This window comes from Elaeis guineensis, chromosome 12 (genome assembly GCF_000442705.2).
Source record: "Elaeis guineensis isolate ETL-2024a chromosome 12, EG11, whole genome shotgun sequence".
Taxonomy (NCBI): domain Eukaryota; kingdom Viridiplantae; phylum Streptophyta; class Magnoliopsida; order Arecales; family Arecaceae; genus Elaeis; species Elaeis guineensis.
The window spans coordinates 20,451,766-20,467,187 of NC_026004.2; the positions used below are offsets into that span (position 1 = coordinate 20,451,766).

Here is a 15,422-nt window from a genome sequence, read left to right on the forward strand (position 1 = left end):
AACTGAATAATCAAGAATCACCTACTGCCAGTATCGGGGCACTCGAGTATGATGCTGTCTCACTGCTACAAAAACATAAGAAACCCGATTAAACCTCCAAAGCTCATCCTGCATTTTAGGATTCACTTGAGGCTCGTGATTTTAGTACTTGAGGGATTTTTTATTGCTACCATCCTGCTCAAATAAATTTTCATTTACTGGCATACAAGGAAATCATGGTAAACTTGAAATCCAAATCACAACGTCCATCACCAACAGTCTTCACTAGCTCGACCTTTATAAATAAGGTGCATTTACCACTGCCAGCACCCATTTCAGAATTCAGATTTATTTTATTTGGTAAGGAGATAATATTCATAGAAAGATTCAAAAGGTACACCGATGCGTGCTAGGAACGCAAAAACAAGACCAACCTTACAGATCTCAACAAAAATAAATAACATGGATCAGACGAAAATTCTGGAAACCCAGAGTATTGAATACACAAAGGTTATTAATTTGCCGGCCAACCTGGCCTCAGTTCCCCATTAAACGAGGGTAGGCACCAAAAACGTTTTACAAACTTGGTCCTCTTGTATTGTCTCTGAACTCTTAGTTTTCAGATCCTCAAGGCTAATTTGTACCAACCACAAAACGAACGGAGAAGACCGTAAAAACGGAAGATTCAGAGAAAATGGGGAACCTTATTTGATAAATTCTACAAAAATGTTAGATGCTGCTTTTGCTTCACAGTAACATGGAGTACGGGTTCTCAATGTAGCCCTTGAATGCTTTCAACCATTCCGCACCAATTGCACCTAACATAAGCACAGTAAGAGTCAGATTTGGCAGTTTACCCATTTGTGAAAATAGAGGCCACAAGATCTATACTTCCTAAAGAATTTCTCAAAATGAATAAATAAACAAATAAAGGTAGAGGTTATTATCATATCCTGATGTCAGGTGGCACATACCATCAATCACACGGTGGTCACAGCTCAATGTGACCGACATGAAGGAGCCAAACTCAAATTGATCAGGACCAGCACCAGGTATTACTCTCTTCTCAGCTGCTCCAACGCCCAAAACAACATTGCAGCATTAGTATATATTACTACATCTAGTAAACACTGCAACAAAAATGCACAATCTGGGAATACTAAACACCATCTGAGCCCCAGCTTGGTTGGTTAGATGTAGATGACATTTAGCATTAAAAAAAGAGTTTCTCCATCTTTCTAGAGCAATAAGCTCATGCTTTTTAGAAATTAATCTTACAGGGTATTATGCCTCTGGGAAGGAATGCAATTAATAAACTACATGGTATCAAGGGTTTTGAGACCGCGTATACACAGACTAGTCATCAAAATGAATGCGATGTTTTCATGTCAAAAATAATTACCAGATCCAACAGCCAAGATGCCTGACTGGGGCGGATTTATAATGGCACAGAATTGCTTGATTCCGAAAGGACCTCCCAAGTTTGATACAGTAAAAGTGCCTCCCTGTAAAATAAGCTCAGAAATTCATATAGTGGAATTATAACTATTTCATACACATTCATGACATATGTTTGGTGCTTACCTCATAGTCTTCTGGTTTCAGACTGTTATCTTTGGCCTTTTGAGCTAAATGCTTCACCTCTTCTGCAATTGTAGATAGTCCCTTTTTGTCTGCATCCTGAGAAATCACTATCTTGTGTTACAATTGCCTAAGTGAACAGGAATCCAGAAAGAATTAATGTCACACTAGATACCCTAATAACCGGAACAAACAATCCATTTTCTGTTTGTACAGCAACATTAATATTCACGTTGTGATACCTGCATTCAATAACTAGGCATTGTCAAGATAATTGTCATGATCACTTATTCTTGATTACATTTGAGGAGAAAACATCCAAGATATATTAAAATCCAGATTCTGAAAACTTACTGACGGATGAAATCATTCATCCAGGAACTGTTACACTGAGGAACTTTGCGCAGAGCCAATGCGGCCGCCTGTTGCCATGGATAAAATAAGGTAAATTCCTTGTACATGAAAATTTTCAGAAAGAAGTCTTGCTGATTTGAACCTTCAAAAATCAACATATAAAGGAGTTGACATGATTGGTTGTAAATCCGAACAAAATTGAAATGTTTATTTGAAACAGCTTGGAAGAAGTGGGATATGCTTCAAGCTTACTGTCATTCTTCATATTATTAAAAAGGTTGTACAAAATAACCGCATAGGAACAAAAGTTCATTCTCCTTTTTCCATGAAAATAAAAACAAAAAAAGGAAGTTGATAGGTACAACCAGCAACTATACTTAAACAAGGGACATGTTTGCATACTTGAATATCCCTTAGTGAAGCTGAAAAGCAGAAGTAAATAAATGAGAATTTGTTCTCCTTGAAGAGTAAACAACACTGAATTGGGACATGTTTTCATCAAACAAGTGAGATGATGGAAACATCATCTAATTAATGCTCCTCCTGCAGAAGATTTCAATCCTGCAGAATGATCTCCAATATATTAAAAGACGAGGCTTTCAGAAAAGCCACAAATGAAAACCCTTGTAGATACAAAAGCAGTGGCTCATAAGTATCCTAATCTATTATTCCTGCTCCAACTCTGTTGGAAGTTCCCTGATTTACTGCCAAAGCATTTGTATAACCAATTTTCAATATTCTTTTCCAAAGCAAATTTGATCCCACCAGAACACTTTGGACATTTGTTTTCTCCAAACTAGATTTGTCTAAAACAGGCCAAAAGTAGCAAAATTAACTTTCGAAGATGATATAAGAAAATCATAAATCACGAAATATTAGGGAAAAACATGAACCTGATGCTGATCCTCATCCAAGCAATTCTTTTTCCAATAAAATGATGTTGGATATGGAGCACATGATCAATATAAATAAGTGTCGAAGACATGACAATATAAAATATACTGTCAAGTGTATTATGACCTTTTGTAGTTTATGATATTATTACCAGATATAATATAACTAGATAGATTGTTGTTTTAAGAGGTATAAGTATGTACCTGTTAAAAATGCATATATATCAATGAAATTTTTTTTAAATAATTGTAAAGGAGACAATCATTTCTTTGAAAAACATGCGACAGTTGCCACTATAGGTAAACATCGTTTTGGCATCCCATGCTGTTCTGGTAGTCCAAAAATTTGAAACATACTTCATATCTGACAAAAATTCAAAACCAGGTTGATCTAGAGAAAAGCAATTAAAATCATCATTTGGTTGAAATATTTAGGGTTTGGTTGGAACTTGGAAGTCACACAAGCCATGAAAGTCTCCATTTCCTGTGTAAGACATTTTTGCCTCCCACTTTCAGAAACTTGACTAAAAAGATTTCCAAGTCACTTGACATAAATTGAACAATATTTTTGTTTCTATATTTAACCATGGTTGAACATTACCACATATTATAGTTAACATAGCAGACAATGTCTTGTCATAATTGATCAAAGTTAAGCATGTTACTTTACAACTTCTCAAAATTCAATACTATCATGCCAAATACTATGAAGTAAAGACCTTACTTCCCTGGACCCACACCAGCATTTCTCACATTAGACAAAACAAACAAACAGCCATGTTGTTATCTTTTGCTTTCTTTAACCCTCAATCTTATAACAGTCCCAATTATACAAAAGGGCAACTAATCCTTTTTTTAAGCACACTACATAATCTGCATACCTTTTCATCCATATGAAGTATTTAGCAAATACAAATCAAAAAGCAATCAGCCCTATAGTACGCAAGCAGGAAGCTCATTATGGTAGCATCACCATAGGTAGGTTAAGCACCTTTATGACAAGGTCATTGACAGAAATCCGTTTTCCACCAGAGGCCTCTTGAAAAGAATTAAGTTGGCCACGCAACCTAAGTATTTCAGATTTGCCATCAATATAGAGTTTAGGGATCACCATTTATTTCAAAGAAAACAAAAGCCAACAAGAAATCTTTTAATTATAGATACTCACTCCATAAGTTTGTCGACACGAGTATCAACTGTTAAATAATAATGGGGAATGGTCTGCTTAGAGAGCAGCAAGCGAGAAGCAGTAACCTGAAAACAAGGATCATCATACATTAACAAACTTTTCACAATAGAGTAATTCAAACAGGTGCTGATATTGTCTATGGAACTGTTATATTTACTTTTCTTATTTGAGAATTTGGAATATCCACATAGGCTAAGGCTTGCGCAGCAGCTGCTTCCTTTGTCTTGGAGACACCCTTAGCAGTAGATGCTTTATTAAGTAGAGATGCACCATTAAAGAAAAGGGACAACATTAGATCTTAAAAGAAAACAAGCAAGCATATGATTCAGAGGCTTGATTTTTAACTGGTAGTATGATATGAGTTTGTAGAAACAGAAATCACACAACTTTTCATGAACTTTGAAGTGCTTCCACCCATCTAATGATCAAGACATTCATGCCACAAATAAATGGAACTGAAAGGCATGCATCTCGAAAATAATACATCAGCACATTTAAATTTCAAAAGCACTGAAGCAGTGTATCATGAAATCTTCAAGAAACCAGAGGGAAGTGTGACAGCATGCATGCTTGTTGTCAGAATCAGCACAACAGATCAAAATTCATCTTTAATTTTATTATTTCTTTATTTACTGCACATATTGCACAAGTCCAAGAAACTTCATGGACAATCCCTTGATTACTAGGGATTGCTTTCAGCACTTAGCTAACTTTCATCACTTAGACAAACAGATCCAGACGTCTCTATCACTACGAGATGCGCATTAAGTGAAAAATAAAAGAAAAATAAAATTCATTAATCCACTGATTCCAGCATACACAAAAAAGGCACTCATTTTGCAAGAAAACAAGATTCTAAGTTTCCTGTTAATGCACAAAAAGTCATACCCAAGTAATCTTCAATATCTGCTTTCAAAATGCGCCCATCAGGACCAGTGCCTTTTATGCTTGAAAGAGGTACCTGGTTTGACAGAATAAAAGCATCAAAAAGTAAAGACTATATGCTTCAGAAACAGGATTGATGCATAAACTGCTCATATGTGACCTGTGAGAACCAACAACCAAATTGTTTCAGCTGGTGACATTCTTAGTCTAACATCAAGAACTACTTCAGTAATTAAATGGCTTACATTGTTATCTTCTGCTAACTTTCTTGCAAGAGGGCTGGAGAAAATACGATCATCTGTGTGAGAAACTTCTTCAGTCTTTGAAACCTTTGGTTCAGGAGCTTGAACAGGCTCTTGCTCCTCCTTCACAGGTGATGTCGGCTCGGATGGTGCCTTAACTTCAGCAGGAGCAGCAGCTGTTGAAACTTCATGATCCTTAAATTTTGCAATATCATCCTCTTCTTCCACCATTATAGCAATCACCTGTTAAAGGGATGTTATGTACAATATGCTTACTTCAAAGAGAAACCACTTTTTTACAAGAAAAATACTTTTCACTCCTGAAAATAATTTCATGAAGGATATCATCAAAGCAACAAATTGCTACTCACAAAGGAAAAAATCGGTGTATAATTTAATTCAACGATTTTGCAGTTAAATGGCTACTTGTCAAATAGTCTAGGTTGGATCTCCTAGATTAAGACACAGATTCATGATATTAGCCTTCTTTATGGAAGACATACTTATGGGTCACAAAAGGATGATGTTGATTACGTTGGCAGAAGGGTGGTGGCTAGGCAAGATCAAATTCAGGGTCAGCAGATTTGGAGGGGATTGTGTTTGCCTTCTTTCCACTACTATATATTACTTTTGTTGGCTTGCAAGCACGAATGTCATAAAGTTTTACAACTGGAAAAGGCATGACTGAAAAGAAAAGGGGAAGGTTAAAACTATTAGAAAGCTGCTAAAATGCAACAAAAGTCATAAAGAACCGCAACAATAGTGTAACAAGGGCAATATAATGTACAAAAGCAAGGTTGGTGGACTCACCGAAGCCCATGCTGACCGGCTGACGGTTCGGGTCAGTACGGATCCGTACCAGACCAGACCGATGCAAACTGACATAGAAGAGAAGAGAACCAAGAGGAGGAAAAGAGAGAGGGGGAAGGGGGAGGGGAGGGAGAGAAATCTGCTGGAAAGGCCGCTGGCTGGCTGTCATGGCTCCTGGATGGGGCAATCGCAGTCTTATTCATCTTCGTTTAAAAAAAAAAAAAAAACGACGAGTAAACAACAACGATCACCCTTGTTCTGCGACCGCAGCTCCGCCCGCATGTTTTCTGCCATCCAATGGCCATGACAGCAACCCGATGCCCTCCGGCAACCTTTCGGCCAGCTGCGCCTCTCTTCGGTACCGTCACTCCCCCTCTCTCTCTTTTTCGCTCGATTAAATGCTCTATCGGGCAATGCTGAGCCGGGGAGGCCTCTGCGGCCCTCCGACATCTCAACAGGCCACCACCGACCTCTAATGACATCGTCCTCTATCTCCCTTCATCTCTTTCCCTCTCCCTCCTCCAGTGTGCCATTTTGCTCAGCCGAACCATCCCGATTTGCTGTCAGGACAGCTTGGAACACCCTGAACTATCCGATTCAGGACGGTTTGACAATCCTTGTGTAAAAGTGTTAGGTTTGGAAAATAGAATATGCGGATTCGAGGATGTTAAGGGAGTAGAAAAAAATTAAAACTTGGAAGGGCTAACTTATCACGGACATATATGCTCTGAATTAATAGGAACCCAGGACTCGGAAAGAAACAGTCATACAAGGTACAAGTTTGAATTTCAAACATGATACTTTTCTCAAATGCATAAATGAAGAATTCAGTCAATGTGCTGGCTATATAGATAAGTAACAAGATGCCTTAATCCATAATCAAGAAGAAAACATGCCTTCATAATATCTTTGCTGTTTAATAAAAAGAACAATTTGGAGCTCACATATCTAAAGATAAAGAATCAAGGGTTAATGTGCCGGTACCAGGGACTAGACTGATCGGCCGGCCAAATGGTTCAGCACACCATGCTAGCGTTTCATGCCAAGACCATACCAACACAATAGGAAGGGTGAGGGAGAGAGAACAAGAGGGGGAGGGGAGAGAGAGAGGGAGAGAGAGAGAGAGAGGATGGGAAGGAGAGAGATGGTGAAGGCTGACGAAGCATGGCCCGACACGGTGAAGAGGGGGTGAAAGGAAGAGCGTGAGGGAGAGGGAGGGAGGGCCATGGAGGCCCATTGCCAACTTCACTTAAAAATCACAAAATAAAAAAAGGTTGGGAGCTGATGGATCTCTGTTTCCTCTATTCAAACGTCAGAGGATGGAGCACCTCCTCCGGCCCTCCATAGCGCTCCCTCCTCTCCCCCCTCTCTCTCCCCCCTTTCCTTCTCCTTCTCACCCTCCTTCACCAATTACTTGTTTTGAATGCCAAAACCATTCCGATCCACTGCTGCTGGCAGCTTGGTACGCCCAAAACCGGATGGCTCAAGACGATTCCGTATTCCTTGAAAAGAATATAAAAAAAAAAAAAACTGCTATTAATAAAAAAATATTTTTGTAAGTACACATTTATCATGTCATGAACCAACATTCGCCATCTCGACACCAAACCCTATACTTGTAAAGTCCAATTATAGTGTTGGTATGCGGATTGGTATGGTATGGTAAAGTAGTGTCAGTACACATATGGTACAACATATACAGTACCAATACAACATTGTAGGCCACGTACCAAGTGATACAGGGCAATACAGCAAACCATGTCATGGACAAATAAGCCTCAAACACTATCAACAAAATGAAATCCAATACCCAAAAAAAGTACATCAATCTATGCATTATTTGTTTCATGCAATAAGAAAAAGACCATTTGTCGAACTATGATGTTGTGATTAAATTTTACCTTCAAAAACTAGCAACATGGCTGAATACCAAGCAATGCCAAAGCAACTAAAGAGAATAGATAAAATGAGGGACCAATTCATACTAGTATAAGTATCACATCAATAAGAACACAATTTCCTTAAAAAAGGACAAGGAAATTGTAAAGAATCTAAAACAATAAGAATCTATCATAATAATGATTTGGCTCAAAATGTATATTCCACATTTATTACAGTAAATACCTCGCCAACTTTAATGTCTTTGGCCCCATCCCCACGTATTATTTTAGCAATATAGCCTTCTTCCATGCATTCCATTTCCACAGTAGCTTTATCCTAATACAGACATGCTCAAATTCTTCAGTTATGCAAATATACCTGAAGTATACAATAAGTTATGTACCAAACAATCTGATAAATTTAACTATTTAGAACCTACAGTTTCAACTTCGCAGAGCACTTCACCCGGAGAAACTTTATCTCCTTCCTTCTTCAGCCACCTAGCAATGTTTCCCTATAGGCATTACAAACAAGAACCATTAAATTACAACATGAACACTCTCTGAAAGAAGTCTTCGTGTTTGATGTCTATAACAATTGTTCGTACCTCAGTCATGGTGGGAGAAAGTGATGGCATCCCAATTTCTTGATGTGGAGGCAAATCTGAAATCATATATTCAACAAAACTTTAAGAAGTTCTTCCAGGTGCACCAATTACTTATTATTTTCAAACTACAAAAGTATTTTGTGGCACATGCTGCATAACACAACCAAAGAAAAGGAATACATGAGAGTGATGAAAAAAATATATTTTAAAAAATTACAGAAAATTGAACCTTATAGATATAACTAGGTTACCTGGATCTTTCTACTGGGAAGGGGCACTAGTGTTGTACACATATTGATGCATGTACCAACAGTTGAAAGATTTTTTAGATTCTTGTTGCAAAAAAAAAAAATCCAAGAATCATGCATATCAAATCCCAAAAATCCAATGCCTTCTATTATCCTGATACTATTTGCAACAAGCTGAACCACTTGGCTATAAGGTATTACAAGAAAAATTAAATGTATAAATGGAACCTGTAGATCTATCCATTAGATATATGATCTTGATATAGGGTTTCCATGGATTTTATCTATTGCTGGACTGCTCATGCTTATAACACATGTTCCTTACGTGGTCAAGTTGTCATTTTATTGGGAACTATAAATGGTAGGTACTTTATCGATAAGTGTGATTTTTCTTTCACTAATTACTATTCATAGCATATTGATGTGATAGGAGAGATCATGATTTGCAAAACTGGAATCCAAAACCATACCAATACTTACTGGTTTGGCATGGTGCAATCAGTACGATATATGTCCTGAACAGGCTCCTAACACTTTTTTTTCAATCCCAGCCGTAGTACCACCCGAATCAGAAAGTACAGGTCAGTACTAGGAAGTACAGGATGGCTCTGCTTAATTTAGACTAGTATGGACTAATTTGGCTCATATATCAAACTGGATATTGGTACCATTCCAGTACCTTAGCAGTATGGTATGGTCTAGTCATTAGGAGGCAGTATGGGTGGGTAAAGCAGACGTTATGGGAGATAATCTTCCAACAAAACAAGAAAAGAAAGAAACAACTAAGTGAATGAGGATTTTAAGTTATTCCTGTAATCTCCATTTCACAACCACTTAAGTCTAATTTCCTTTAGATTTAAAAGGTAATCAGCTTAGTTCGGTCTTCTTTTGATGAAAAGTTCAGATGAGGACCAATCAAGTTTAATTTTCTAACAGGTTTGTCCTGATCATTCAGATAAATTTACAAAACAGTGTATTAAAAATCTAAAATATCAAAAACTTTTGAAATAACATCGGAGAGGGAGGATTAGATATTAAAGGTCGCAATTAAAATGGGAAATAGAGATTTGAAGGGATAAGGTCGTTTGTTAAGGAAATAGATCTAGATACATGGGAAATATGTTTGTGAAGCTTAATTATCTCCAAGGATCAAAGTGCCCATCCATGTGTTACCCTATTTACAATACCGAGAATGCTAATACATTATCATCATGACTTAAAGGTGCGTAAATCTACACTATCAATGTCAACAGATATTTCTATGCATAGGTCTGCATAAATGCATATAAAAGCAACAAGCATCAGTATATACTCATACAAGTGATAAAAGAATAAACCCAGCATTGCAGTGCTAAACTCATACACCCAGCTGTCCTAGATAATTTTGTTTCCATCCGAGATGATCAAGAACTCAATCTTTCTCCTTTTTCTTTTTCTTTTTTTTTGTGGATTTAAGAGTCCAATCCACATGTTCAACATGGTTGTAACATTGGAAATCAAAGGTAACCATAACCAATAACCTTCCTGCAGTACTGTCAATATGTTTATGACACCTCCACGAAAAGTTGTGGCTAATGTGAACATATAGTTGTTTTCTGGGGCTTACCATCATGAAGTCTGGTTTGTTTGTGTTTTAAATGGGAAAAGATAAAACATAATCGTGTGACATTAATTCATATGACTTGAAACTATATAATGCATCAGTTAGCAAACTTGCAAAGAAAATAGGACAAAGTGGTTAGTCAACGTTTCAAAATATTGAATAAAATAGTCTATATTAATGTGCCAATTGCAAAACATTTTTATGGAGTAGCGCATCTCTCTATTACACAATGTGTATTTTGCTCACCCTTAAACAACAAGAATGATACATGATAGTTCAATTGTTTTTAAAAAATAAGCAATCATTAAAATCTAGCAAAGCTTATCAAGCTATCAATGCTATTTATAGTCACATAATTCCTTTTAAAGAAAACTAATGCAATAGAACAATTTAGGAATTAGAAATTAACTGAAAATGGCTAACTAAAAGAGTTCCCTACCAAATAATTTTTAATCATATATTTCATATTTGTTTTCTGTGTATGGCACTCATAACATCCCTAACCTTTTGTTGACTAATCATCTACCATTACAATCTTCTAGAGCATGTCTCAAACATATGGAATACCAACAATCTTTTGGACACCTATAATATCACCCAGTCTCATACTACAACAAGGACATCTTTAGATCCAAAAACTCAAGTTCAAGATAAACTAATACCAGAAAAGCAACTTCTAACTAGAAAATGAAACCGAAGATTTACAAGCCAGAAATTAAAGAAACAGCAAAAACATACCCGAGTTGCTTGAGAAACATCTCCTTGGAGTTGCCTGCATACTAAGGAATGGTAAAGCTATAAGAAATCTTTTACGGTGTTAATAATAGGAAATAAAATGACATAAAAAAAATTCACAAACCATGACAAAGTGCTGTTGAACCCCATGCCAGCCATTGGAATACTCATTTTAGTTGCTTTTCTAGAAATGCTGGTCTTGACTAGCCCTAGAGAAGATATCTAAATAATTCAAGAATAACACTTAGGATCATGTCAAGCCACTAAAAAGCAACTAGAAAACAACAATTTTGCCAAAAGTCATCACCTTGAAGACATCAAGGTCTTTCATGCTGCTTTGGCCTTCAAAGCTGTTGGTTTTAAATGGAATGCCTCGAACAGAAATGTTTGAATCTCCATCCCTATTTTTATGCAAACCACACTGATGTCTCCTTGACATATCTGAAAATAACCAAATGCACTTGAAATATTATGAATCAACATCTTTCAGTTGGTTGTGACATCATTAAACCGCAATGTTAGCATATTCACAAAGCCATAATTGCATTAGAGTTGCACAATATACATGAAAGCTTCATATTTAATGCAAGATAAATCACTAATTCTCCATAATGGAGATTTGGCCACCTTTTCTACACCATCAATGTCATCCTTGCTTACATCTTAATGTGACCTGAAAAGCAAGGTTAACAAAATTTGGGATTTAGAGGAGGTTAGGTCTTGTTTTATAGAGTTCGATGGATTCTTGTCCAGATCAGTACTAGAGTCATGTTAATCAAAATCTTAGGGATTGGAAAATGACTGATGGATGATCCATTACTTGGACAAGAGAAATGAATGGTACAAAAAGGTTTGAAAGACGAGTGTAGACCATATCTGTTATCAATCTGGCTGAAAAAATAGCTAAAGAACAAAAATAAGAGTCAGAAGATCAGTCCAGTTTTCAGAGTTGACCTTATTTTAGATTTTAGATAAAAAACACAAGAGGATAAGCTGAAGGAAAGGAAAAACAATAAGGGGAACATCTCAACTACAGGTCTTTTCATTCTTCCGGTGTTATAGAAGCAACTTTTGAAATAGCATTTTCCTGCATATAGAGGAGGGCTAGCTGAACAAAATCTAGAGTCTATTTCATTGACCTTAACTCAGTTTATTAAAAAATAAAACAAGTGGAGTATTCGATCCTGCATTTCCAACACAGACCACTTGAGACAACATGAAACACAGGAAAAATTACTACGTTATTAGTACTCCCTTTAATATATCTTAGTTGATGCCTGAAACTGTCTTTTTGCCTCAAAAAAAAAAAAAAAGTCCGAAATATTACTCATCATCCAGCTTTCTAATCATATAGCTTCAAGTTTTCAGTTGCATCAAGTGCTTCTTCCATTGCAAGAAACTTGTCTGGAAGTCTTGCATAGTCCAGAAATCTCATTCATTTGGGATTTGTGGTGACTAGAAATATTAGCAAGCTGTGCACCATACCATGATATCTGAAGGAAGTAAGAAGTGGTTCTGGCATTTGGCTTGAAATTCTAATTTAGTATAGCACTGATTGCTCCAAAGGAATGACGTTGCTGTCACTAGGATGAAGTCCATAAGGCATACTACGCTTAGTAACATATAAGGATGTCAACATATTGTGGCTTCAACATAAGTTGATCAATTTCAGAAAATCACGCTAGCTAAGATGAAGATGCTATTTCTTCTTGCTTCATGCTCAATTATTCAAATTCTTCCAATGAAATGTTCCCAATACTTGTGAATGATCATTTTATACAACTTCTATGGTAAGTTTTTGTTGCCTTAAATACACCCTGGTGCTCCCACTCCAACCTGTCTTGAAGCTTTTACGTGGATATAAAAGTCTACACCAGAATTGTTTCTTTTCTCTGTTGTTCTCAGATTCCAGCGAAATCATAGAATTTTCTACAATCTAAATAATCTAAAAACAGTTTGATCTTTGCAAAGAACAGAATAAGTGATTTAGAGTAGTTCTTAGTTTTACTTATGAACAGGTGCCAGTTGGAAAGCACCCTGGTTATTTAGCTTCTCATGCAACCAAATATAGCCAACATTTATTGATTGCCTGTTTTTGGTGTCTTCGAAAGCACTACAGTTACTAAAGAACCTAACCCCTTTCCTATTTGCCCACTTTATAGTTAAATAGAAGAAAACACTACAAAAATTGATTGAGCATAATACGTAGCACTGAGAGAGAAATCAAAAGCAAAATAAAAGGGAATGATCGATGGAAGTGCCCATACCATCTCTTTTGCCAACAAACATGCCAACATCTTTTGAAAAATAACGAACAATAACAGGAGGCTCATTTTGTAGAACATATTGAGCATTTCCTAACTGCAATGTCAGGAAAATAGAAACATAAGCACCAAGGATTAAAAAATAAAGAATATTTAACAAATTACCAGAGAATGTCCAAATATGCTAAGCGTGCAATCCTAATATGAATGTTGGAGTCCTAATAGGGCAGTCCATCTCATAAAGAATACCATGTATTTTATGGTATCATTTTAACTAAGACATAACCGAACCGAAAATAAGCTTCCAACAAGATGGCGTAGCAGTAACAGCAGCAGAATAACAGCACCATCATCATAATCATCATTCAAGATGTTTCCCTTCAGAATTTAAGTTAAGAAAGCTCCATGGAATTATTAAGTGGCTTTCCAACCAGCTCTCAACCTAAGTCAAACCTCTAATGAATGACGCCCGCCTCCTAGCAAAGGAAACAGATTTGAGCAAACAACAGGCCAGCCATTAGCTCAATAAGCCCAATTAGCATGTAGCTGAGGGCAGCAGAAATTGATCAGATCCAAAAAAAAAAAAACTGAGCCAACCAACCCTATTTGGGTTGGGTTTGGGTCAAGAATTTTTTTAGTTAGGGTCAGGTACAGCCAGATTTTATCACCCAAACTTTCAATGGGTTGCATATAGATCCAAGCATTGACGATTAGCTGGTTGTGTCATGATCTTAGATAAGAATCTTTTAGCAATCAATTCTTTTATTGATGCTAGTTGTTTAAATCATTTTTGAAATAACCAATAGGAATTATAAATTTTGATATGTTAGCATAGATTTATTAGAGATTGAGTATTGCAAAATAGATTAGGTTAGAGTCAAATGGGTGACACAAAATAAACCATTGCTGGGTATGGTTCAAGAGGTCTTGAACCAATGTCGGTTGAGTCGGATCGGGTATGAGTCAAGGTTTTATATATTGTTGTTCTTACTTGACCCAACCTGAACCAGAACCTACCTGACCCATTTCCACCCTTACATGTGGCAAGATTAATCTTGTTGGTTGCAGTTTAAGCTCATGCTACTAGCACCTACATGAACAAGCAGCATGACAGTGTTCGATATAGGGAACCAAGATTATCTCTAGGGAATGGATTACAAGCTAAAGAGTCAAATTGAAGCACAAAACCCAAATAGCAATGAAATTTAAATCCACCGGGAAGATATCATCTATTCAGATCCATAGTCATGGTAAAACAGATGGTGAAGGAAACAGAACTAGTAACACAGGACTCAGTGCAACCTATCATTATAAGCCAAAGAGTCAAATTGAAGCACAAACCCCTAGCAATGAAATTTAAATCCACCGGTAAGACATCTTCTATTCAGATCCATAATCATAGCAAAACAGATGGTGAAGGAAACAGAACTAGTAACATAGGACTCGGTGCGACCTATCACAGCCTCATCCCTGAAAAGTTTTCACATTAACAATGTTCAAATATTATTTATATCTAATCATTCTAAAGCATCTTCCAGCTCCATATCAGTAAAAGGAACTCATCCAAAAAAAAAAAAGGAGTGATCAAAAAAAAAAAACAAAATGCCTCATGGCACGCAAAGATTTCAATTGGAACCGGAAGAGTTTTACTCAAATAAAAGATTAATCTATAAAAATGCTCAAAAATAAGAATATATCAACCAAATCCAACCCAAAGAAGCCTTGGACCGGATCAAGAAGGAAACCTTGCGAGAGTGGCGCAGCATCTGCGAAGCAATCGTCATGATCGGATCCGATCTGATCTCCCTCCACCAACACCAATCTAATCTGTCCAAACATCCAGTCAGACTATCCAATAAGGAAGAAAGAGTGAGAGCGAGAGAGAGAGCGCGCGCATGCGAGAGAGAGAGAGAGCTGACCCGAAGAGGTGGCAAGGCGACAGCTCTGGAGGGAGCGCGAGAGAGACAGGGGTTTCGGGGGAAGACCGGAAGGGAAGGTAGGGAAGGTGGGAAAGAAAGGAGTGACAGACGGCCGAGGGTTTGGGAACGGGGTGGAGGCGGGTTTTTATTTATTGCATGAAGGAAAATAACGGAAGCTAAACGGAGCCGGGTGCAATTTTGATACTGCGGTGGTCAGCCTGGGGCACTTGGC

The 15,422-nt window shown here is 37.1% G+C and overlaps 1 protein-coding gene across 2 annotated transcripts; it reads right to left on the reverse strand.

Moving 5' to 3' along the window:
* Positions 1-449: 449 nt before the first annotated feature.
* Positions 450-15,332, reverse strand: LOC105054728 (dihydrolipoyllysine-residue acetyltransferase component 2 of pyruvate dehydrogenase complex, mitochondrial). 2 transcript variants are annotated; one of them, XM_010936302.4, is made up of 20 exons: positions 15,191-15,332; positions 15,017-15,093; positions 13,275-13,368; positions 11,315-11,448; positions 11,132-11,229; positions 11,011-11,051; positions 8,422-8,477; positions 8,254-8,328; positions 8,058-8,150; positions 5,127-5,366; positions 4,885-4,957; positions 4,154-4,245; positions 3,976-4,061; positions 3,799-3,874; positions 1,915-1,982; positions 1,736-1,802; positions 1,564-1,659; positions 1,382-1,484; positions 954-1,049; positions 450-797 (listed from the first exon to the last, which is right to left on the reverse strand). In XM_010936302.4, exons 2-20 carry the CDS (start codon positions 15,053-15,055, stop codon positions 727-729), a joined length of 1,698 nt encoding a protein of 565 aa, XP_010934604.1. In that variant the 5' UTR covers positions 15,056-15,093; positions 15,191-15,332; the 3' UTR covers positions 450-726. The 2 variants fall into 2 exon arrangements, with proteins under 2 accessions (XP_010934604.1, XP_010934602.1); XM_010936300.4 differs by having other exon boundaries at positions 15,017-15,098.
* Positions 15,333-15,422: the final 90 nt, after the last annotated feature.